The sequence below is a fragment of the Castor canadensis genome, chromosome 12 (assembly GCF_047511655.1).
Source record: "Castor canadensis chromosome 12, mCasCan1.hap1v2, whole genome shotgun sequence".
NCBI lineage: Eukaryota > Metazoa > Chordata > Mammalia > Rodentia > Castoridae > Castor > Castor canadensis.
In genome coordinates, this window is record NC_133397.1 from 866304 (window position 1) to 891149 (window position 24846).

A 24846-nucleotide genomic window follows, 5' to 3' on the forward strand; every position below is an offset into this window, starting at 1 on the left:
GGGAAGACACCTGAGCAGGTTCTGCTGGTGAGGCCGCAGGAGCTGCCTCCAACAGCACGGGTCAGTGTAAACTTGCAGTGTGCCCATGGAATGGAATGGAGTCACCCAGTTAGCATCAACAGCTGTCACATCGATGTGACAGTGCTGGGTCCCTGCACGCTGGGCTCTGTGAGGACACCAGGCACGCTGGGCTCTGTGAGAGGTGGAGGTGGTGGAGGTGATGGTCCTGTGGGCCTCCAGGCTGTGCTCTGCAGGGAGGCTGCACTACATGGTGGTGGACAGAGCTGTGTCCAGGCCTGTTCCTCAGACAGGAAGTACAGCTTATCCAGGACAATCTCCTTGGGGATGTGACTGAGGTGCTCAGACCCGACCCAGTTTACAGAAAAGCAGGCAAAGATAATACCATCATGTTTTACCCATAGCGGCCTCCTGGTTGACACTGCGGCTCGCACTACATTCACAAACATATCAGTAAAACCATGACAGTTTTGCTTGCTACATGTCAGCAGTTAACCAGCAAATTTCTCACACAACCGGAGACATGGCTCTCGGCTGCAAACCCAGGCTACTTTTCTGTGGGTAAGTGTCACCTGTTTACGGTCACCCCCATTTAGAGAATCCACACAGCCACCAGGCACATCAGCCATCCTCACGTCACAGCACGAATACCAAGAGGCACAGCCTGCTCCATGTCCCCAATCTGGAACAGCCCCGTCGCATGGCTTATGCTGATCACTGCTGCTAAGTTCTTTTAATTTCTCTTCAGCTACACACACCATACTTTTCTCTTGTAATGAACGACCTTTTCCTCCAAATTACATGTCCATTTCCAGTGTTCAGTCAGCAGAGAAAAAAGACCAAAATACTTCAGAATTTTCTCAAAAACAAGAACAAAGTCGAGAAAGGGTTGAAGAGTCAAGAGCCTTGCGTAAGAATTGAACTTGAGAGCAAGGGCTCTTCTGGTCATTCTGAGGTCAGCTTGCATCTCGCTTCCCAGTCTTATGCAAGCAGATACGTTTTCTGCCATCCTCTCTGTCTGCAGGGCCTCCAGTGAGCTGCACCCCCTTGGAAATGTCCAGATGAGGAAACTGGTCCAGGAGGTTGCCAGTCCTCTGCAGCCGGTCAGGGCCACCTCCTCCAGAGCGTCCCTTCCCACTGTGCTGGCAGCAGGGTGCCGGACTCCAGCGGGGTTTCTGGGCATCAAAGATAGCATGAGTTGATGGGGCAAAACATTTTCAGTACATCACAGCTATGAGAGAGAGAGAGAGAGAGAGAGAGAGAGAGAGAGAGAGAGGAGTGGGATAGTGAGGGAGGTACATCCCTTCCCTTCCTTGTTCTTTTGAGTTGTCAGTGGCTGGGAAACAGGTTTAACGTTCCTTTTCTTATTTCTAATGTGCTTATTCTATTTCTTTGGACAGTGCTAGGAAATTTAATTAGTTAATGTTTAAAAAGTACTTCACACTGAAACATGCAAACCAAAATTTCCTTAAATGCTTACAGTTAACTTTCCAGGTACTTTTTTAAAGAATTCCCAGACTTCAGTTATTTTTAAAAACCTGCTAACACTAATGAGGGAGTTTTAATACCATATGAATATTAAAAATATGTTTTATTGTTTCTTCTGAAAAAAAATCAAGATCTAGGAGAAAGTCAAGCGAAATATTAAATAGGGATCAGGGTAGATTTATGGGCTCATTAAAAGATAATTATTGGTTTGCTTCCAGAAGCTCCTGTTTAGCTACACAAGTATGATTTAGGTTATTTTCACCGTGTCACAAAGCTTCTTGCAATTCTAGTTTCCCTGGTCATTTTCAGATGTGGTTTGCCTGGCAGGTTTATTAAGTTAAAACCATTAGTATAATTGCATGGTTTACTTTGATTACTACTAAAATGTTTTGTTTCCCTTAAATTTACAACTTCATGAGTGATGGGTGGTTGGAGGGTCCATCTTGTTCCTCTAGGGCATCTTCCTGTCCTTCTCAGAGCCCAAGGACCCCGGGGGTCACAGAACTTGAAGGTCACCTCCATCCCAGAGCCCCTTCTGTATCCATGTTAAAGTTGAGCATCCGTTCCGCTCATCTGCTTGAACACAGTGAGTAGTTTGTTCTCAGCCACTAAGGAAATGATGAATTTCAGCAAATCCACACAGGACCCCGTAGGGATACTTGTGATCCTAATACTAGGATTTTGTTGCTGTTAAGTTTGTTGCAGTATTATATAAGCTTTGTCAAGCCCGATGACTGCTACTTTGCATATGCAAATTCAGATACTCACAGTCGTCAGCTGTGCGCACTGTGCAAGTGGATGCACTGACAGCCACTGAGCTGACGGACCGTCCAGCTGATGTCACCTTGAGCATAGCTCCTCCACCTTCCGGGCAGCTGGTGTCTCAGCCAGCCGAGAGCCATATCACTGAGGGTGGCTAGTGCCATGTGTGCTGTTCTAAAACAGCCAAGCCAGCACCAGCTGCCCCTGCTGGGGCTGAGGCAGTTAGGAGATGGTGATGCCAGGCTGTAAAACTCTGCCCTGGTCTTGCCCACGGCTGCCACTCCTGAAGTTTTCACAAGAGAGTTGTGACTTGAACTGTGGTCGTATCTATCCTATGAAACTGTGTGGGAAAGGTAGACATGAAATGAAAAAGGAAAGAGTTTCTTCAAGGACAAGGACAAGAAATGGTGTGTTTTCAACCGACTTGAAGAAAAGAAGATAGTGGAATTGCTAAAAGTCACAGAATGTCATAATGCCAGAAGCCTGAAGGCAAACATGAGGCAGACCTCGGAGTATGGGTGTCAGTTCTCTGTGGTTCCCTAAGGGATGGTAGTCACCTGGGGGACCACACAGCACCAGGCTGTCTTGGCTCTGCAGGATACAGAGCCCTGTCACAGCAGAGCTCTGATTCAAGGTGTCAGGGGAAAGCCTTCCTCTGCCCTGTGCAGCTGCAGAGCCGGGCGCTCCCAGCTGGGGCTCCAGTGTCCCTCTGTTTTAAGAGCAGGATCTTTCTCACTGTGAGTGCTCACAGGATTTGACAGGTGTGGTCCAGGACCGTCACCTAGCTCAAGGTCAACCCTTCTTTCATCACATATGCAACACCCACAAGTCCTGAGAAGTACCAACGGAGGTCACTGCTGCTGACCATGGCTATTGTACCTTCTAGGGACTAAGATGACACCAGTTACTGTGTGTGCACTTGGTGTCGGACTGCAGCCGGTCCACTTTGAAAGTGAGTGTAAGGTGTGCAGCTCCAAACAGGTGTGCAGAGGTCAGGCCTGGCCCCCACGGCCAGGAAACCACCATCAGTGACTCACTCAATGGGTGTGTCCTCATGGCCTTGTGCAGAAGGAAAATTGGTCACTTCCAGGAGACCTTGGACCTGGAGGAAAGTTACTTTGTTAAACACTGATCCATGTTGGGCCCTGGTGGGGCCATAAGCCTGACAAAAGGACAAAATAGCACAGTGTTCCAGTTTTAACTTCTAAACATTCCCTCACAAGCTGATTCACTGACTTTCCGTTCAGGTTTCATCGTTTGTGGACATAAACTTGGGTTGCAGACTAAAACTTAACTGACCTCTCTCGTGCTTCCTCCTTACACAAATGAACACAGGCACACACATACATGCACATAGAACTCACACACACACATCCCATACAGCACACATGTGAACACACATGCACAGCCGTGCTGCACACGCACATGCACACCTCCCCCCATGTGTGCACGCTCTCGTGTACACACTGCTCCCCCTGCAGCTCCTTCATTTCTGCCTTGGCCTTGGCATTGCAGTCACCCTGGCCCCACAATCTGACTGTGATCTTGTCTTGCTCCTATCTCCTTCCAGCCCTGACCTTTGACCTTGGTGACTCCTCACCCTTCTTTTCATGGCCATCTATGGATCTCCACCTCTCTCACCACTATCCTCTGTTCGGTAACTGGGCTCCAAGAGCCACCTGTGGGCATTGCCTGGAGTAGCTTCACCTCCAGCCAGAGGCACCTTCCTTCAGAGATGCCAACAGCACCTGTCAGCAGCTCTCTCAAACCTCAGCTCAGCGTCTCCAGCTGCCCAAGACACCTCACCTGTGGCACCATTGTCACCTTTGAAATGGCTTCTGTCCCAGTCCACCCCTCACATCTCAGGACACCTTAAAAGTCCTCTGCTCAACACACCCTTGGCCAGTGCCTGCTTGGTTCATTTCCTGCCCTGTTTCATTCTCCTCTGCAGTTTCTCTGTCGATTGACCCTTTCCCCTGCCTCACTCCCACCATGTGCTCTGACTTCCTACGTCTGCCAACCAGCCTTTCAGAGAAAGGTAGGGCATAGCAAACAGGAGATCAGTGACCCCTGGGCACACAGAGGAAATGGACCAGTCCACGTTCACACCTGTGGCTGTAATTTGAGTGAGTCCTTTGAAAATAAGTTGTGGTAAAGTGTACGTACCACACAATGTGGCATTATAAAGTGTACAGTGTGCTGATATTAACTATAGTCACCTTATCGTTCAGCTGTCACCACTGCACAGCTGGTGCTCTGTCCCAGGAATACCCCTCCCTCTCCGGGCCTCTGTCACCCTGTGACAGTGCTGTGAATTTACTGCTCTGGATATTTCACACAAATGGAATCACACAGCGTTCGTCTTTCCTAACAGCTTACTTCCCTTACACTGTGTCCCCAAAGATCATCAGTGTGTTGGTGTCAGAATCTCCCTCTCTCCTTCCTTCCTTAGGCTGACTGGTTTTCCATTGCACACAGATACCTCATTTCAGTTGTCCATATCCCATGAATGGACACTTGGATTTTTCTCCCTTTTGGTGATTGTGAATAGTGCCGCTATAAAAATTGGTGTGAAATATCTGTTAATGTCCCTGCTTTCAGTTATTTTGGGTCTACACCCAAAAGTGGAGCTGCTGGGCCATGGGGTTGATTCTCTTTGAATTTTTGACTAGGAGCTGCCGTATTGTTTCCCCCAGTGGCTGCATCATTTTATATCCCATCAACCTGCACAGGGGTCGCCATTTTCTACATCCTCTAAACACTTGTAACTGTCTTTGTTTGTTCATTTGTGTTTTATAATCTCCATCTGAGGGGCAAGGAGATTCTCCTTGTGGTTTTACTTCCCCATGACAAGTGATGGCGAGAATCCTTTCATGAGCCTGTGGCTGTCTATCTTCGTCCTGAAGAAGCTTCCTTTGCCTGGCTTTTCATTGTGTTGTTTAGTGTTTGATGGTTGTGTAAGACTGCCAACATAATCAACCCTCTATTAGGCATAAATTATTACTTTATTTGTAAATCTTCTCACATTCTGTGCCACATTTTCACTTGTTGACAGTGCCCTCAGAACCACAAAAGTGTTTAATAATAACTTAATTAATATTTTTTGGTTGCTGTGTTTTTTTGTGTCATGTCCAGGGTATCAGTGCCCAACACGATGTCATAAAGTATCCTCCTCTGTGTTTCCTCTTAAGAGTTTTAAATTCTTTGACCCCTAGCACTTAGGTCTTCAATCTATTTTGAGTTAATTTTTTTTTTGGTAGTACTGGGGTTTGAACTCAGGGCCTCACACTTGCGAGGCACTCTACCACTTGTTCCACTCCATCAGCCCCTTTTTATGCTGAATGTCTTTTGAAGTAGGGTCTGGCTGGCCTGGAACCCCAGTCCTCCTTCTCTTGGCTTCCCTAGCAGCTAAGATTATAGGCACGAGCCACCAGAGTCTGATCTGAGTTAATTTTCATACATGGTGGAAGGCAAGGGTCTAACTTCACTTTTTCATGAGGTTACACAGTTTCTCCACACCATTTGCTGAAAAACTGCAATTTCCCCTTTGAATGGTCTTGACGTCCTTTTTAAGAGTCATCTGGCCACCCATGCAAGACTTTATTTCTGTGCTTGATTTCCGAGTGATTAATTTATCTTTCTTTACGCCGGTACCACCCTGTCTTGACTACTATCTCTTAGCAGTAAGTTTTGAAGTCAAGAAATGTGAAGCTTCCAACTTTGTGCTGTTTTTTGGAGATTGCTTTGGCTATTCAGGGTTCCTGGCTTCCATATGAATTTTTAAATTGGAGTGTTTGGAGATTTTACAGGAGTTGCATTGAGCCTGCTGTTAGTATTGCGTGGCACTGACAACTCAGCTCAAGTCCTCCAGTCTATGAGCACAGATGCCTTTTACTTTGTGTACTTGAATTTTTCACTAACATTTTATAGTTTTTAGTGTGCAAGTCTTCTTGCTTCCTTGTTTAAGTAGGTTATTCTTAAATATTTTATTCCTGGGTTAGTATTATATAGCTTACTTGAATATTTTATTCCTATTTTGTTCTTTGTGATGCTGTTGTAAACAAAACTATTTTCTTAATATCTCTTTCACGTTCATTTTTGTCATGTGGAAACATCACTGGGTTTTAAGGGCTGATTTTTTTTTTCATTTTTCTTTTATTATTCATATGTGCATACAAGGCTTGGGTCATTTCTCCCCCTGCCCCCACCCCCTCCCTTACCACCCACTCCACCCCCTCCCTCTCCCCCCCCCAATACCCAGCAGAAACTATTTTGCCCTTATCTCTAATTTTGTTGTAGAGAGAGTATAAGCAACAATAGGAAGGAACAAGGGTTTTTGCTGGTTGAGATAAGGATAGCTATACAGGGCATTGACTCACATTGATTTCCTGTGCGTGTGTGTTACCTTCTAGGTTAATTCTTTTTGATCTCACCTTTTCTCTAGTTCCTGGTCCCCTTCTCCTATTGCCCTCAGTTGCTTTTAAGGTATCTGCTTTAGTTTCTCTGCATTAAGGGCAACAAATGCTAGCTAGTTTTTTAGGTGTCTTACCTATCCTCACCTCTCCCTTGTGTGCTCTCGCTTTTATCATGTGCTCAAAGTCCAATCCCCTTGTTGTGTTTGCCCTTGATCTAATGTCCACATATGAGGGAGAACATACGATTTTTGGTCTTTTGGGCCAGGCTAACCTCACTCAGAATGATGTTCTCCAATTCCATCCATTTCCCAGCGAATGATAACATTTCATTCTTCTTCATGGCTGCATAAAATTCCATTGTGTATAAACACCACATTTTCTTGATCCATTCGTCAGTGGTGGGCCATCTTGGTTGTTTCCATAACTTGGCTATTGTGAATAGTGCTGCAATAAACATGGGTGTGCAGGTGCCTCTGGAGTAACAGTCTTTTGGGTTTATCCCCAAGAGTGGTATTGCTGGATCAAATGGTAGATCGATGTCCAGCTTTTTAAGTAGCCTCCAAATTTTTTTCCAGAGTGGTTGTACTAGTCTACATTCCCACCAGCAGTGTAAGAGGGTTCCTTTTTCCCCGCATCCTCGCCAACACTTGTTGTTGGTGGTGTTGCTGATGATGGCTATTCTAACAGGGGTGAGGTGGAATCTTAGTGTGGTTTTAATTTGCATTTCCTTTATTGCTAGAGATGGTGAGCATTTTTTCATGTGTTTTTTGGCCATTTGAATTTCTTCTTTTGAGAAAGTTCTGTTTAGTTCACTTGCCCATTTCTTTATTGGTTCATTAGTTTTGGGAGAATTTAGTTTTTTAAGTTCCCTGTATATTCTGGTTATCAGTCCTTTGTCTGATGTATAGTTGACAAATATTTTCTCCCACTCTGTGGGTGTTCTCTTCAGTTTAGAGACCATTTCTTTTGATGAACAGAAGCTTTTTAGTTTTATGAGGTCCCATTTATCTATGCTATCTCTTAGTTGCTCTGCTGCTTGGGTTTCGTTGAGAAAGTTCTTACCTATACCTACTAACTCCAGAGTATTTCCTACTCTTTCTTGTATCAACTTAAGAGTTTGGGGTCTGATATTAAGATCCTTGATCCATTTTGAGTTAATATTGGTATAGGGTGATATTCATGGATCTAGTTTCAGTTTTTTGCAGACTGCTAACCAGTTTTCCCAGCAGTTTTTGTTGAAGAGGCTGCTTTTTCTCCATCATATATTTTTAGCTCCTTTGTCAAAGACAAGTTGGTTATAGTTGTGTGGATTCATATCTGGGTCCTCTATTCTGTTCCACTGGTCTTCATGTCTGTTTTTGCGCCAGTACCATGCTGTTTTTATTGTTATTGCTTTGTAATATAGTTTGAAGTCAGGTATTGTGATACCTCCTGCATTGTTCTTTTGACTGAGTATTGCCTTGGCTATTCGTGGCCTCTTGTGTTTCCATATAAATTTAACAGTAGATTTTTCAATCTCTTTAATGAATGTCATTGGAATTTTGATGGGGATTGCATTAAACATGTGGATTACTTTTGGGAGTGTAGACATTTTTACTATGTTGATTCTACCAATCCATGAGCGTGGGAGATCTCTCCACTTTCTATAGTCTTCCTCGATCTCTTTCTTCAGAAGTGTATAGTTTTCCTTGTAGAGGTCTTTCACATCTTTTGTTAGGTTTACACCTAGGTATTTGATTTTGTTTGAGGCTATTGTAAATGGAATTGTTTTCATACATTCTTTTTCAGTTTGCTCATTGTTAGTGTATAGAAATGCTAATGATTTTTCTATGTTGATTTTATATCCTGCTACCTTCCTATAGCTATTGATGATGTCTAGAAGCTTCTGAGTAGAGTTTTTGGGTCTTTAAGGTATAGGATCATGTTGTCTGCAAATAGGGATATTTTGACAGTTTCTTTCCCTATTTGTATTCCTTTTATTCCTTCTTCTTGCCTAATTGCTCTGGCTAGGAATTCCAGTACTATGTTGAATAGGAGTGGAGATAGTGGGCATCCTTGTCTCGTTCCTGATTTTAGAGGGAATGGTTTCAGTTTTTCTCCGTTAAGTATAATGCTGGCTGTAGGTTTGTCATATATAGCTTTTATAATGTTGAGGTACTTTCCTTCTATTTCTAGTTTTCTTAGAGCTTTTATCATGAAATGGTGTTGGATCTTATCAAAGGCTTTTTCTGCATCTATTGAGATGATCAAGTGGTTTTTGTCTTTGCTTCTGTTAATGTGGTTTATTACGTTTATTGATTTTCGTATGTTGAACCACCCCTGCATCCCTGGAATGAAGCCTACTTGGTCGTGGTGAATAATCTTTTTGATGTGTTGCTGAATTCGGTTTGCCATTATTTTGTTGAGGATTTTTGCATCAATGTTCATTAAGGAGATTGGCCTATAGTTCTCCTTTTTGGAAGTGTCTTTCCCTGGTTTTGGGATAAGTGTAATACTGGCTTCATAAAATGTGTTTGGCAGTTTTCCTTCCCTTTCTATTTCATGGAACAGTTTAAGGAGGGTTGGTATCAGTTCTTCTTTAAAGGTCTGATAGAATTCAGCAGAGAATCCATCAGGTCCTGGACTTTTCTTTTTGGGGAGACTCTTGATTGCTGCTTCAATTTCATTTTGTGTTATAGGTCTATTCAGGTGATTAATTTCCTCTTGGTTCAGTTTTGGATGGTCATATGTATCTAGAAATCTGCCCATTTCTTTAAGATTTTCAAATTTATTTGAATATAGGTTCTCAAAGTAGTCTCTGATGATTTCCTGGGCTTCCATGGTGTTTGTTGTTATCTCTTTTGCATTCCTAATTCTACTAATTTGGGTTTTTTCTCTCCTCATTTTAGTCAGGTTTGCCAGGGGTCTATCGATCTTGTTTATTTTTTCAAAGAACCAACTTTTTGTTTCATTAATTCTTTGTATGGTTTTTTTGGTTTCTATTTCGTTGATTTCAGCTCTTATTTTTATTATTTCTCTCCTTCTATTTGTTTTGGGATTTGCTTGTTCTTGTTTTTCTAGGAGTTTGAGATGTATCATTAGGTCATTGATTTAGGATCTTTCAATCTTTTTAATATATGAACTCATGGCTATAAATTTTCCTCTCAGGACTGCCTTAGCTGTGTCCCACAGGTTCCGGTAGGTTGTGTTTTCATTTTCATTGACTTCCAGGAACTTTTTAATTTCCTCTTTTATTGCATCGATGATCCATTCTTCATTAAGTAATGAGTTATTTAGTTTCCAGCTGTTTGCATGTTTTCTGTCTTTACTTTTGTTGTTGAGTTCTACTTTTACTGCATTGTGGTCAGATAGTATGCACGGTATTATTTCTATTTTCTTATATTTGCTGAGGCTTGCTTTGTGCCCTAGGATATGATCTATTTTGGAGAAGGTTCCATGGGCTGCTGAGAAGAATGTATATTGTGTAGAGGTTGGATGAAATGTTCTGTAGACATCTACTAGGTCCACTTGATCTATTGCATATTTTAGATCTAGGATTTCTTTGTTGATTTTTTGTTTGGATGACCTATCTATTAATGATAATGGGGTGTTAAAGTCTCCCACAACCACTGTGTTGGCGTTTATATATGCTTTTAGGTCTTTCAAGGTATGTTTGATGAAATTGGGTGCGTTGACATTGGGTGCGTACAGATTGATGATTATTATTTCCTTTTGGTCTATTTCCCCTTGTATTAGTATGGAATGTCCTTCTTTATCTTGTTTGATCAATGTAGGTTTGAAGTCTACTTTGTCAGAGATAAGTATTGCTATTCCTGCCTGTTTTCGGGGGCCATTGGCTTGGTAAATCTTCTTCCAGCCTTTCATCCTAAGCCTATGCTTATTTCTGTCGGTGAGATGGGTCTCCTGTAAGCAACAAATTGTTGAGTCTTCCTTTTTAATCCATTTCATCAAGCAGTGCCTTTTGATGGGTGAATTAAGTCCTTTAACATTAAGTGTCAGTACTGATAGGTGTGTGGTGATTCCTGTCATTTAGTTGTCTTAGTTGTTTGAAGGTTTGATTGTGTGTACCTAACTTGCTGTTACTCTCTACTGTCTTGCTTTTTCTTTTCCTGTGATTTGGTGCTGTCTGCCTTTTCATGGTTAAGTTGGGTTTCACTTTCTGTGTGCAGGATCACTTGCAGTATCTTTTGCAGTGGTGGCTTTGTGGTCACATATTGTTTTAGTTTCTGCTTATCATGGAAGACTTTTATTGCTCCATCTATTTTGAATGATAGCTTTGCTGGGTAGAGTATCCTGGGGTTGAAGTTATTTTCATTCAGTGCCCGGAAGATCTCAGCCCACGCTCTTCTTGCTTTTAATGTTTCTGTTGAGAAGTCTGCTGTGATTTTGATGGGTTTACCTTTGTATGTTACTTGTTTTTTCTCTCTTACAGCCTTCAATATTCTTTCCTTAGTTTCTGAACTTGTTGTTTTAATGATGATATGTCGTGGAGTAGTTTTATTTTGATATGGTCTGTTTGGTGTCCTGGAGGCCTCTTGCATTTGTATGGGAATATCTTTCTCTAGATTTGGGAAATTTTCCGTTATTATTTTGTTGAATATATTACGCATTCCCTTTGCTTGCACCTCTTCTCCTTCTTCGATGCCCATGATTCTCAAGTTTGGTCTTTTGATGGAGTCAGTGAGTTCTTGCATTTTCTTTTCACAGGTCTTGAGTTGTTTAATTAATAGTTCTTCTGTTTTTCCTTTAATTACCATTTCATCTTCAAGTTCTGAGATTCTGTCTTCTGTTTGTTATATTCTACTGGATTGGCCTTCCGTTTTGTTTTGCAGTTCTGTTTCGTTCTTTTTTCTGAGGTTTTCCATATCCTGGCAGTTTTCTTCTTTAATGTTGTCTATTTTTGTCCTGAGTTCATTTATCCATTTATTCATTGTGTTCTCTCTTTCACTTTGGTATTTATACGGTGCTTCTATGGTTTCCTTTATTTCTTCTTTTGCTTTTTCAAATTCTCTATTTTTATTGTCTTGGAATTTCTTGAGTGTCTCCTGTACATTTTGGTTGACCCTATCCAGTATCATCTCTATAAAATTCTCATTGAGTACTTGTAGTATTTCTTCTTTTAAATTATTCTTGTGGGCTTCATTGGGTCCTTTGGCATAGTTTATCTTCATTTTGTTGGAGTCTGGATCTGAGTTTCTGTTCTCTTCATTCCCCTCTGGTTCCTGTACTAATTTTTTGCTGTGGGGAAACTGGTTTCCCTGTTTTTTCTGTCTTCCTGTCATTGTCCTTGGTGTTGTTACTGTCCCTGTACTGTGTGCAATTAAGTATTTTCTAGCTTGTAATAATAACAATGGTAATATTTAGAATGGAAGGGTGAGCTGAGATGGAAAGCAAGAAGTTAAAGAAAAGGGGAAAACAAATATACAGACAAGAGGGAGAAAGCAGAGCAAGGTATCAGACAAGAGAGTTTCAAAGGTATAAACAGGGAGTGTTAGTGTACTAATCGACAGTAAGCTGAACAGACATTAGAGAGACAGAGAGAGGATCGAAAATCAAAGATAAAATATAAAAAATAAGTAAATGAAAGTAATATCTAAATAAAATTGAATTAAAATAAAATGGAAAATAGAAAATTAAAAAAAAAAACCAAAAAACTTCCAAGTTTATATGCAATGCAGTTTCAGTCTTAATAATTTGGGTGTCCATCTCAATCTCCAGTCCTGGAGTTGGTGCCTCAGATGTTGTTCTGTAGTTGTCTCATCAAAGGGGATGCATAAAGTAGAACAAAACTACACACACACACACACACACACACACACACACACAAAAAGCCCCAACAAGTGTCCCCAGTTCAAATGCAATACAGTTTCAGTAAGTTTTTCGTCTTGCAGGTGTAATTCGGTTGTTCTCTCATCAAAGGTAGGGAGAAAAAGAAAAAAAAGCGTCTGGAGGCAGTTCTGAGAGTGGTATCTGCAGCTGTGGCTTGCCTGCCTGCTGCTCTCCGCCTGTAGCTGGCGGCGTTATTTATGCAGATCTCTGGGGTGAGCTTAGCACTCACCTGGTCCCACAGGCTTTGTTTGCTCAGAGTTCTCCTGTGCGGGAGCCTCTGCTACAGGCTTTCCCCTTTCCAAGCACTGGGAAAGGTGACACTGCACCCACGTTCTCGGGCCTGACTGTTTATTTACAGTTCATGTGGGAGGTGGGTCTTCCCCCCTCTCCTGTGCAGTTTCCCTCCCACTGCCACTCTCACAAGCTTTCCCGCTCCTCGTTGCTGGGTGCGCCCCGCTCCCGCCAGAGGCTCTCCGGCCGCCTGGCTTGTTTATTTACAGTCCCGGGAAGGCTTCCCTTCCCCCAATCTTCAGTGCTCAGGGTGCCCCACCCTCTTTCCAGCGTGTCTTAACTGTTCTTATTGCTTAGTACTCAGTTTCTCTTTTTTTTTCCCTGGGTGGAGGTCAGTCTGTCCAGGGAGCTATGCTGCTGTGGCCCAGGCTTGTCTATGGGGCTACCGCGGTACCACGAAGCTCACCTGGTCCGCGTCTTCCCAAGCCGTATGGGCGCTGGCCACTGGCACCCCGGGGGCCCTCCTCGTTTCTCCGTTTAACGTGAAGTGGAGATTCTCTGCGCCGGCTGGAGGTGTGGAGGGGTCAAAGTTATGCCTTTTCTCAGTGATTATGCCTGCAAAGTGTGTCTCCAGCGTCTCTCCAAGATTTCACTATAGGAGGCTCGCTTTCTGCTTCCTACCTCTAGCCGCCATCTTGGAATCCTCCAAGGGCTGATTTTCAAAGTTCCAATTTGCTCACTCTGTGTGTTAGTTCTAATAGGTTTTTGGCTGGATTTTTTAGGACTCTCTGCATGTAAAGTCATGTCATTTTTGGACAGAAACCATTTTACTGCCTCTTTGCCAGTTTGGATGACTTTGTATTTTTCTTCCCTTTTTGCTCTGTAGGGATTTCTAGGAACCTGGTAAGCAGAAGTGGCAAGAGTGGGAATTTTTCTCTTGTTCCTGACTTTACAGAAAAAAATTATCAGTCTTTCCCTTTTGAGTACAATGTTAGCTGTAGGGTTTCATTTATGACCTTTAATACATGGAGGCGGTTCCGTTCTATTTATAGTTTGTTGAGCATTTCCTCTTGTGAATCATGAAAGGGAGTAGAATTTTGCCAGTTCTTCTCTGCATCAATTGAGAGGATAAAAGTCTTCTTTTATTTCTAATCAGTGTGTTGCGTTGATTCATTTTCCTTTGTCAAACTTCCTTGCTTTCCAGAGACAAATCATGGTGTGCAACCTTTTCATACGCTGCTGACTTTTGTTTGCTAGCATCTTGTCCAGAGTCCCACGTGAAAATGCATATGGGAGTCAGTTCTCGGCTCTGGTGTCAGGGTGGTGCTGAGCTCAGGATAAGTTTGGAGATGTTTCTTCATCTTCAGTTTTGTAGGTGGCTTTGAGAAAGATTTTGCTGCTTTATCTTCAGATGTTTGGTAGACTTTATTAAGGAATTTGCCTATTCTGGAGCTTTCCTTTTTTTAAGGTGTTTGATTGTTGGTTCTGTAGCCTTCTACCAGTGGATAGCTTCAGATTTTCTGTTTTGTAAAGTGTCAGTCTTGGTATATTGCATGTTTCATAGAAACTCTCCCATTTTGTCCAAGTTATGTGATTTGTTTGTGTAAAATTTCATAGAGCACTTTTCTGACAATCCCTTTATTTCTGTAAAATCAGCAATCATATCCTCTTTTTGAGTTCTGATTTTGGCTATTTCAGATGTCTCTTTATTTTTTCTATAACTGATTGTCTATTTTGTTTTTCTAATTTCTCTTCTTTTAAATCAGTGCTTTACTTTTCACTATTTCCTTCCTTCTTCTGGATTTCCATTTAGTTTGTTCTTTTCCTAGTTTATTAAAGTGTAAAGTTAAGTCATCCATTTGGGCTTTTCTTTCTTTACGTCAGCATTTAGCAACTCTTAAGTTTCTCTTGGCCGTGTGTTCAGTGGGTTTAGGATTCCAACTTATCTTTTGGGGGACATGATTCAACGTAGCCCAGAAGAAATGTGGAAACCTAAGAGTCCAGGTCCCACCTTGTGATTTGTGGTGCTGGAAGCTGTTTGGTCAGGAGTCAGGACAGGAAGAAGCAGGTACCTCACCGTGCAGCGGCAAGCTGTGCTGCTGTTGAACCGTCTTTTACCTGTGAAATGCGGCACGAGGATTAATGCAGGGCACTCGGCCTGGCTTCTGACCCACAGGAAGTGTGCCTTAATTACAGAGCGCTCACTGGAACTCAGGTGCTAGGAAGACGCCTATGACTTCACTCAGGTGATTCTCACATCCATCGTCAGCCAAAGCATTTTCTGTAAATTTTACTCCCCGGTCCAGTCAGCTTTAGACAGAACAGAGCACTGACCCTGGGGGCTTGTCCACGACTGGGTGGAAACAGAAGATTCCCAGCTGGACATGAGCCTGGTGTGTCTGAGGATGCATGTCCACAGGGGGTGTGAGGCCAGGTGTGAAGGCCACCATTCTGTCCCACTTGAAGCTCCTTGGGGGTCTCACACCCTGTGCGATGTCTCCCAGCTCCACAAGTCCTGCTGTGTCAATGAATCGCTTCAGGCCCTGTGCTGTTTCTCCCCTTCCCTGACACTCATGCCTTTGTTGATTTAGCAGTGCCAGAGCATGAATTTTTAAAGCCATATTTGAAAATGAACTTGAGTATGCTAACATGATACCACATTTTCTATCACAGCCTAATTTAGCTCACAACCCACTGTCCTCTAAGAAGCTGTTTTAATCTTACTTTTCTTGATTCTCCTGCTGTGGAGGCACATTCAGTTTTCTAGAGAGGTGCTCTGAGACCAAGTGAAAGGATTTGCAAGGAATTCTAAAATGCATTCCTCTGCCCTGGAAGGCTGGATTAGCACCTGGCCCAGTGCAGGCTGGCAGAGCCTGAAGTTCTGCACAGCAGGCACTGGGAGATGCACAGTGCCAGGCTCACAGGGCTTGGCCCAAGCCTCAGTTTCTCTATGACATGGTTTTTCTTGGAAACTACCCCAAACTTCATCCCCCATATCATGGGTAGGTCAGTGCTGCAGGATGTGGACAAGGGCATGTGGACCTGCGGATAAAGAGAAAAGCAAGTAGAAACAAAACCAAAATGGCAGACCAGCCCTGAGATACCTACCAACATCCAATCAAGGAGCAGAGATTGTGACATAGACTAACAAACAAGACCCAACTAATGGTGACTATGGAAAGACGGCTTCCCACATAGCAGTGCAGATGGTGTGTAAGTTGAAGGACACACAGAGCTACCTCATAGGGCAGTGCTCAGAGGAAATCAGGGGTGGCTATGTCATCAGATCCAGCAGACTCCAGAGCAAAGACAACCACCAGGTTCTAAAGAGGCCTTCAGAGCAATGACAGGGTCGGTCAGCCAAGGAGACCTAGCCATCCAGATGTGGGTTCACCAAAGGACAGAGCCACAAAACCTGATAGAGAAACTGATGGAACTGAGAAATAGACATGTCTACAACTATAGCTGGAGATGCCTACGCCCTTCCACCCAGATAGGTAAGAAGAACTTAGCACCACCCACCGCCATCAGGCCAGGATGAGCACTTACCCAGCTGCAACAGACCACACCCAGGCCTTAAGCAAAGCAGGACAAATGTATATGGATTGAAATTGCTCAAGGTATGTTCTGTAACCACAGTGGAAAAAAATCAGCAATCAGCAACCGAAAGATAATAGGGAAGTCTCCAAAAGCTGGGAAACAACACATTTCTAAGTCGTCAGCGTGTCTCTCAATACAAATCAAAAGGGTTCTTTGTAAACACCATTAAGGAAAAACTGACAAAGGAAGTGGGGGAGAAAAGGAGAGAAGATGCATACTGCAGTCCCAGAACTGAAGCAGGTTATCACTGCAGCCTGCAGCTGTGCAAGGGCCCCGTGGCAACACCACGTGGAGCTGTACACCTAAGCTAAAAGGAGACCGATTGGCAGAGTGACTAAGACACTGAATTTGTAACTTTAAAAATCCCCAAAAGAAACATTTAGCCTAGAGCAAACACTTAGAATTAAGACCAGTTATTCACAATCTTTTCCAGAGGAGAAGGGCAGGGGGAACATTCATTTTCTGCAGCTAGCATTACCCTAAATCAAAGCCCAAAACACCACAAGAAAGGAAACTGAGCACCAACAGGCCATATGCACGTTCAAATTCTGCAGCAGGACACCAGCATGATGTGCCCCTGAGGTTGCCTTCTGTGAGGGAGTCCAGTGCCTTTGCTTGTTGCTTGTGCTAGTTTACTTTGACTGTCTGTCTGCCTGTCTGTCTATTCAGACAGGGTCTCACTATGTAGTCCAGACTGACCTTGAACTCACCATCCTCCTGCCTCCGACTCTCTGGGCTGGGATTACAGGTGGAGACCCCACATACAGCTTAGTGTTTGCTCTGTCAACACCATTTCCTACCTGGACACAAGCCATTGCAGTGGGGTGACTATGGGATCTGAGGCTGACAAGGTGCCCTGACATCCTCATGGTGTCCAGAACACAGAGGAGAAAGCAGTTTTTCCACTGGCATTCTGGGTTGTCTCTGTTTGGGGTTTTCTTTTAACTCCCCAGGTAGCTCTTTGCTGGGGTTTTCCATGGTTTCCTTACACACGGGCTGCTCTCTGCTGCTGACTTTGGCTCATTCTATCCAAAACTGACCTTCATAGCCATGCATTCTGAGCTTCTGTTAAGACTTCCTTCACATTTTTCACATAAATTTTCTGACACTCTCTGACAACTTATTTTAAATTGCAGGCAGGTGTTGAGGGAGGCACTTAGTTCTTCTTTCCTGAGCTCATTAATTTATTCAAATGGCTTTGTTGGTTGCCCAGAGCGGGGGTCAGCAATTGAGCACTTTTCTGTGGGTCACCACAGATAGAGTCCAATCAGACAAGACACGTCCCCCTCCTCTGTCACCCCCGTAAGTATTCATGGGACATTTGCCCATGATTTTAGCAGTAAATCTGTTACCTAAGACATCGTTCCTGTGGCCTCAATACCTTGGATAATTTTAAACATGCCCTATGAATGTTCTCCCCAGCAGGTAAATGAAAATATTTAAATTGCTAACTTTATTTAAAATTGTGAGCAGTTTACAAGGATGTCTTTAAAGAATCTGATGCCCACAAATGCTCTGTGATTCCCCATGCCATGGGGAATGGACCATGAAGCCAACGCTGCCCAGAGGACTTTGAGCACAGGTGTCAACCTGAGTTTGTTCCACTGTACTGAGAGAATAAACACAAAAGGAGCATAGCATCTGTTCACTGAACAGAAAGAGCTGTGCTCACAGCTTATGACGTGACTGTGCCCAGCACAGCAGTAACGGGGAGCCTTGGACCTTAAATATCACCCAGTTCCTAAACTCTGCATCTGGATGCCACTGAATGACTGAAAATGAGATTCTGCATGGCCAGAGCCTCTCTACACAAAGCCTTTCCTCTGTATTCTCTAATCTGCCTGACATGGTGCTCTGGCACCTTCTGAAACAGCTTCTGTTCTCCAGGGGTCCAGTGGAAGATGGGCGGGCAGCTGGGATGGGATAATACTGTGTGTGAATTGCCACCCGCTGTGTTCACTGCGCTCACAGTTCTCTGGCTCCCTTGTCAGCTATGACTTAGGCTGCACAGAACACAGCAGTTGTCCAGGAATATTTTATCACAGGTTCATAACTGCAGGATTTGTTTTTACTTTATTTGATGCGACTGGGTTTTGAACTCCGGGCTTTGCTTTGAACTCCGGGCTTTGCACTTCAAGAGCTGGTGCTCTACAGCTTGAGCCACACCTCCAGCCCATTTGGCTGTGGTTATTTTGGAGATAGGGATCTTGCAATCTATTTGCCCATCCTGGCCTCCAACTGTGACCCTACTGGTCTCAGCCTCCCCAGAAGCTAGGATTACAAGTGTGACCCACGGCACCTGGCTGATGCCTGGAAACTGAGTAGCTTTCAAAGCCAGGCCATGAGAACACTAATTATCGTGGACTTTCACTTGTGATCCCAGCGGTTCCCTCCATGTAGGTCAAGTTCAGAGAAGGTGGGAGGAGGAAGGGTAGGGATGGAGTGCAGCTCTTACCAAGGTCTGCATTACTTGGTCACAGAGGATTCAGTTGGCACCTTCTGTGTGCATGATGCCCGGAGGCAGCCTGGAAGCCTGGCAGTCAGGAGGCCATGTGAAGGCTGAGCTAGGGCAGGCATGTTCTGACCTGGTGGACAGGCTCCCACCTCCCAGGCCTTCTTGCTGCATTCTGAGAGTAAGGCACACAGAATGGAGCCAGTATGCAGACAGCCTCACCAGGAATCACTGACAGATTTGAACAACATACAGGACATTTGTCCAGTTATTAGGAAAAGGCTGCAGCAAAATGAGATGAGTGGCAGAGCCAGGCACAGGGGTGGTATCTAGGAACCACGTGTGCAGCATAAAGTACAGTGCGTGCAGGTGTGAGAAGGGCTCCTGCTGACTTTCCAGCGCTGGACGTGAGAGCCTGTGTGCACGTGTGTGTGCGCCCACGTGGGTGAGAGATGGGGAGAGAATCAAGCCCCAGCCTCCTGGGAAGGGAGCTGTGTGGGGTGGATCCACAAGGTGCCTGGATTCTCCCACTCACGAAGGTTGCAGTCTCCTCTGAATGGGGGAACACCCCTGCCCAGTGTTTGGAGCACACGGTTCTCTCTGTTGTGCATTTTGGGTGGTGTCACTGCTGTTCCAGCTACATAAGTGTCATCTTGAACTGTGGAGCTCTGCAGAGTGTCTCCCAGGACAGCCATGTCTGGAACACACCCACAGGTCATGGGGACCCCCATCTAAATTGCATATGAGTTGCCCAGCAATGTGAGGAGCTCATGAAAAAGAAAGCTTAGGAACCCAGTGACCGTTTTCAGAAACACTTTGGAGAATAAAGATTTGTTGGGCTGTTACATTTGTTTGCTTTTAGTTAAAGGGACACATATAAAGATGTCTTTTTTCTGTCTAAAAACAAAAAGCAAGAAAGAACCCCCTGTGTTCAGGGAGTGACCCTGGGTCCTCCATTGGTTCTACATCCTTTGCACATTAGGACTTAAAAAAAAAATCATTTGACTAAAGGGGGGGTTAATATTAAAAGTACCTGAAGTTTAACATTACTGTTAAAGAACATTTTCTCAAAGTCAGTGCTCTCTTCCAGTCAAAAACATACATGTGCAGCTGGCAAGGAGAAGCACTGTGGTTCACGGTGGATTTCGCGCTGGGGTTCACCTGCTTTGACAGCAAGATGAAGGTAAGTCGCAGCGCAGCCCCTGCCTGCCACCACCAGAGTGCTTTTAGCTTCATATCATAGCATGCTAACACGCACGTGTCTGAGAATAGCCACCAACAGTGGCCAGTGTGCATCGCACCTGTTCATAACCTGCCTTTCTCCTGATAGCTCAGGGTGTCCACCAGCCCCAGAATCCACACAGAGACACACCAACCTGAGTGGTGTTTGGTGACCACATGTCACATCAATGGGCAGGGATGTGGTGGTAAGGAAGGGGAGGGTTTCTTGATCCTACTCAGGGAAGGACACACAACACTAAAATAAACATGTTGAAAAGAATGTGGACTGTTGCCTGCTAAAATCCTACACGCTTTTACTAACAGAAATTCAGCCTCTTACAGGGTAGAAATTGTCCACACAGAGAGCGCTCCCCTGATTCCAGGTTTACCTGTTAAAGACGCCAATGTGAGTGAGCAAGGGGAGATACTGCCATTTCCAAGAGCATCCAAATGGTCACCTAGCTACAGAAGTGTTTGCCAAAGATAAAGCCATTATTTTGTCATTTATACATATATATATATATATATATGTATATATATATATATATTTTTTTTTTACGGTACTGGGTTTAACTCATGGCCTACACTTTGAGCCACTCCACCAGCCCTTTTCCGTGATGGGTTTTTTCAAGATATGGTCACATGAACTAACTGCCTGGGCTGGCTTTGAACCGCAGTCCTCCTGACCTCTGCCTCCTGAGTAGCTGGGATTACAGATGTGAGCCACTGGCGCCCATTAATATTTCTAAACATCTGTCCTGTGTGCCAATTGAGAAGGGGTGAAGTGGGAAGGCGCTCACATGATGAGTGCAGTTGTTCACAAACAAAGTGTCATTGAGGTCTACAGTCCCCACCCAGGCAGCACCCTGTGCGCAGACGACGGGGCTCTCAGACATGGCGAAAGTGATTTCCACAGGGGCTGGAGCAGTAACGGGATTGCGGTCTCACCTTGGGTGCTCCGGGGTGCCTTCCATGCAGGGGTAACACAGACGAATGTCTTTATCAGCAGGCCTGGACTCTTGTGGTAGGTGCAGCTGCAAATCCACAGGTTTTGGGGAGCTCGGGTGGGCTTGGGGGTTTTCCTGCTTCTGTGAAGTTTCTGCTTGGTGGCAGGGCATGTGAGAGACTCCATTTTAGTCTGGTCTTTGAGGCCTCACGCCCCAGCTTAGGTCCACTCTGAGTGAGTGAAGCCTTGTCTGAGGCTCCTGACAGTCAACCTGCATTTCCTCCTCGTGGTTTCCCAACTGCTGCAGAGGAAAACCTCCGATGCTCTCTCCTGCGTGCCATCTTTGCAAGCCACTGACAAACGGGGACTGGCCTCACCTCCCTCCCATTCCACTATGCAGAGGTTCTGGCCAGGATGCGACTGTCCCCTCAGGGCACTTGGCAGTACTCCAAGTCCTTCCTCATTGTCAGGCCTTGGAGTGGAGTGGAGTTTCTGCAGTGCCCAGGGGTGCATGGTAGAGGACAGGGGTGCTGCTCAACCCCCGCCATGCACAGAACGCCGCACCACAGAGAATTGCAGGCTCCAACCTGTCGATAGTAGAGAGGTCAGCGAACCTGAGCAAAGCAGAAGCTACTTCCTCTACAGGAACCTGAGGCCCAAACGCTCACAGCAGCAACTGTCACCTCCCTCCCTTCCAGGGTCACAGTCTGGCTGCTTCCCAGTAGGGATGGAAACACACAGTGTTTATAATACTAACAAAATGTATTTGCATAAAATATGATATTAAGAAGGGATTTTGTGTCTGCATCCAAACCAAAGGCTGTCTCTGCTTTTGCCCTCTGATCAGAGCCAGTAGACAGCTTCCTGGGCCTCTCAGGTGCTCCTCCCATTGTACCTGGTCTGCCACAGGACCTAGCAAGTCCAGGACCTGTAGCCAGATCCAAGTACCCTTGCCACACGTGTCCTTCTGAGATGAGGGCACCAGCACAGCTCCTACCCTAGCGTGAAAAGAATGCTTTGCCTGCTACACACGAGACCTGCGGAGGACCTGTTTCCTGCTCACTGCTTCAGGAAACCTAACCTGAGACTCTCAAGACTTCACCTCCAGGGCAGGTGGCATGGTCCACCTAGCCACTGCTCCTGGGATGAGGTGTTTGTGTCCTCTGATGCACTTGGAAATGCCTTGGTGTGAACCATGGGCAGAGCCCTCACCTGGGAAGAGCAAAACCCAGCTACCAGCCCTGCCTTGGTTTCTGCTGTTAATTATTCAAACTCAGTCATTTCATTCCAAGTCCAGGAATCAGCACAGAGCCCACAGAGGACTGTATAAGATGACATTCTTAATTCTATGAATTGACCTCACCGTATCCACCTACCCTCCAATGCCAGGATGGGGCAGCACCTTTGGAGAGCATTGTGATGTTAGCTCTGGTCATGGTCGCCTGTAAAAGGAGCCTGGGCATTCTGCTGTCCCTCCCTGTTCCTACTGGGACACCATGGGAAGGTCCACTCAGTCTGCACAGATCACGAGAAGCAGCCTTGCACTGCAAGCCTCTGCCATTTGAGTGAGCTGATCCATGGACAGGTGCTCAGCTCTTAATACTGTGCAGAACTGCATGAGAGCCCTCCCAGCAAAGCTTCCGTTTTCTGAATTCCCCGACACTGAACTGTACCGCCAGCCTGAGCTCTTGTAACTGAACCGTACTTACCACGGCCCTTAGCAAGTGGGGTACAGTCACCAGGATGCCCAGGATGACGTCAGAATAAGCCTGTGTTTTCCCATGGGTGACGTCTCACACGCACACTCTGGCAGGACCCACACCCCGGCAGGTCCCATCCCTGACTCAGCTCCCCAGGGTCTCTGCCTGCAGGAGAGGCCTCATCATCCCTGAGTGTTGCTTGCCTGCCTCTTGTCCTGGCCACTCTCAGGCAAGTTTTTGTAAAGATCCAATTAAAGATGGCTTTTGCTCACCTGAGTGAGGCTTGCAGGCTGCAACCTCCTGACAAGTCTCCTCTGAAGGTGAATGCTTACCTTGTGCTTTTCCTGTGATTATGCCTCTGTCCTAAAAAGAACATCTTTCCCAGCTCAACCGTGAAGGGTATACCACAGGCCCTGAACTCATGAGAGACACAGGACTCAACTCTACTTGACATCGCTTCATTCTTCCGAGGCAGAACGGTGTTTGTAAGCTCAGATGGGGGTTTCAGTTATTTCCATATTGTTCTGAAATAATCGTGACGATAATTAAATAATTACTCAATGTGAAATATTTGTGAACAGTTGTGCCTTCTGTATTGGTTATGGAAAAGTCAAAACTTTTCTCAGTTATGCATATTTAGTTGGGATTTTCTGTGCTTTCATTCACAAGATAATTAGCACTTCATTACAGCCTCATGTTGCTAAATTGAACCATTTGTGAATTATTTCTGTGATCTGGCAGCAGCACTGAATAACCAAAGGCCTATGAAAAATGACTCAGACTGGGTGTACTTCTCAGTGGTGAGCACCTGCCTAGGATGCACAAGGCCATGGGTCCATCTATAGCATCACAAAAATAATCAATGTGGACTTTGATAACTGCCCATCAGGTTTTAGTGGACATCCTCATGTCAGTCCCCTTGGCCACACATGGTCCAATTTCACATTTCCCCATTTCTGCGCTTCCAGAGAAAGTCAATTATTCCCAAGTAGCAATCCATTCACCACCAGCTGGCCACTTTCAGCATCAACAAAGAGAAATTAAGCAGGAAAAGAAACAGGTTTGGCCACAAAAATGTTTTCTACACTGACGCTACAAATAAGACCATTATCTAAAATGTGTGTTAATTTCTAGATTGAAATTATTTTAAATCATTCAGCAAGAATAAACTAGAGCACCATTCTAGCAGCTGGAAATGGAAGGACATTGCTGCCCAAGGAGGCCAGTCCTTTGCCCACGCCCACAAGTGTCTGCAGGCCAGCTGGGATAAAGACAGTTAACTGCTAGCTTCTCTTGCTCTCGAGGGGTTGGCACTAACTGATAACCTATTTCTGTCCAGATTAAACAGAGGAGGAGAGGAAGTAGAAACAGAGGTAACACAGGGAAGGAAGTACCTAGCACTGCACATGGACATTAGGCTGACAGAACAGCAAAAGAGAAGAGTTAGGGAGACAGCAATGAGTCAAATTCCTGCTTTTACCCTCTGAGCACCTGTCACCTGAGCTTAGAAAGAGCTGCGGGACACAGAGTCAGGGAGGAAGTTTCTGTATTTACCAACTTCTTGTCACTGTGCAAAGCTAGCCCATCCCTAAGTGTGGCTTCTACTCCACCTGACATTTCCCACTCTCAGCAGCGGGCTCTGATTCTGCATTTGGCCTGGTCAATGTGGACCCTCTGAGTGCTGGGTGCTGGATTGATGCCCAGGGATCCTGGTTGTCAGGCCCAGATCTCATAACTCCACAGGTTTAAGCCTAGTGGGAAAGAACAGAAAGACCAGTGTTTTGTTTTGTTTTTGTCTTAAGAAGAATAAGGAGGAGGAGAAAGAGGGAAAAGAAGACAGGAAGGGAAAATAAGAGAAAAGAAGAAAAAAGAAAGAAGGGTTAACTTTCTGGCAGGAGAGAAGACAAGATTTGACTCTGGCCTGACTTTGAGGAAAAGGTTTTCAGCTAGCCAAGAAAGTGCCAGAAGGTATTTTCTGCTGGAACCCAAAGGGCTCCTGGTCCTGATGTCAGTGCCTCCAGCAGCCCTTGCTGGAGTCCCAGATAAGGATGCAGTGTCACTTTCATCACCAGCATTTTAAAAACCCAGAGTTGCTACAGAGGAAGTGAGCAGTGGTTATCTCTTTCACAGAGCCTGTGTTGTGAGAATGAAGTATAAACCTCGGTGTACAACACACATGAAACT

General features: G+C 44.8%; 1 protein-coding gene across 7 annotated transcripts in view; it reads left to right on the forward strand.

Annotated features, from left to right (window-relative positions):
• Sntg2 (syntrophin gamma 2) overlaps window positions 1-24846 on the forward strand; it is a 226846-nt gene that overhangs the window by 176029 nt on the left and 25971 nt on the right. For 3 of the 7 annotated variants that reach the window (XM_074049060.1, XM_074049062.1, XM_074049065.1), the window contains exons 15-16: window positions 19886-19978; window positions 21270-21787. In XM_074049060.1, coding sequence (XP_073905161.1) covers window positions 19886-19978; window positions 21270-21743 — 567 coding nt within the window. In that variant the 3' untranslated portion in view covers window positions 21744-21787. Of the gene's footprint in view, window positions 1-19885; window positions 19979-21269; window positions 21789-21809; window positions 23432-24846 lie in introns of those variants that run through there. The other 4 variants (XM_074049063.1, XM_074049064.1, XM_074049066.1 and 1 more) reach the window with 3 other exon arrangements.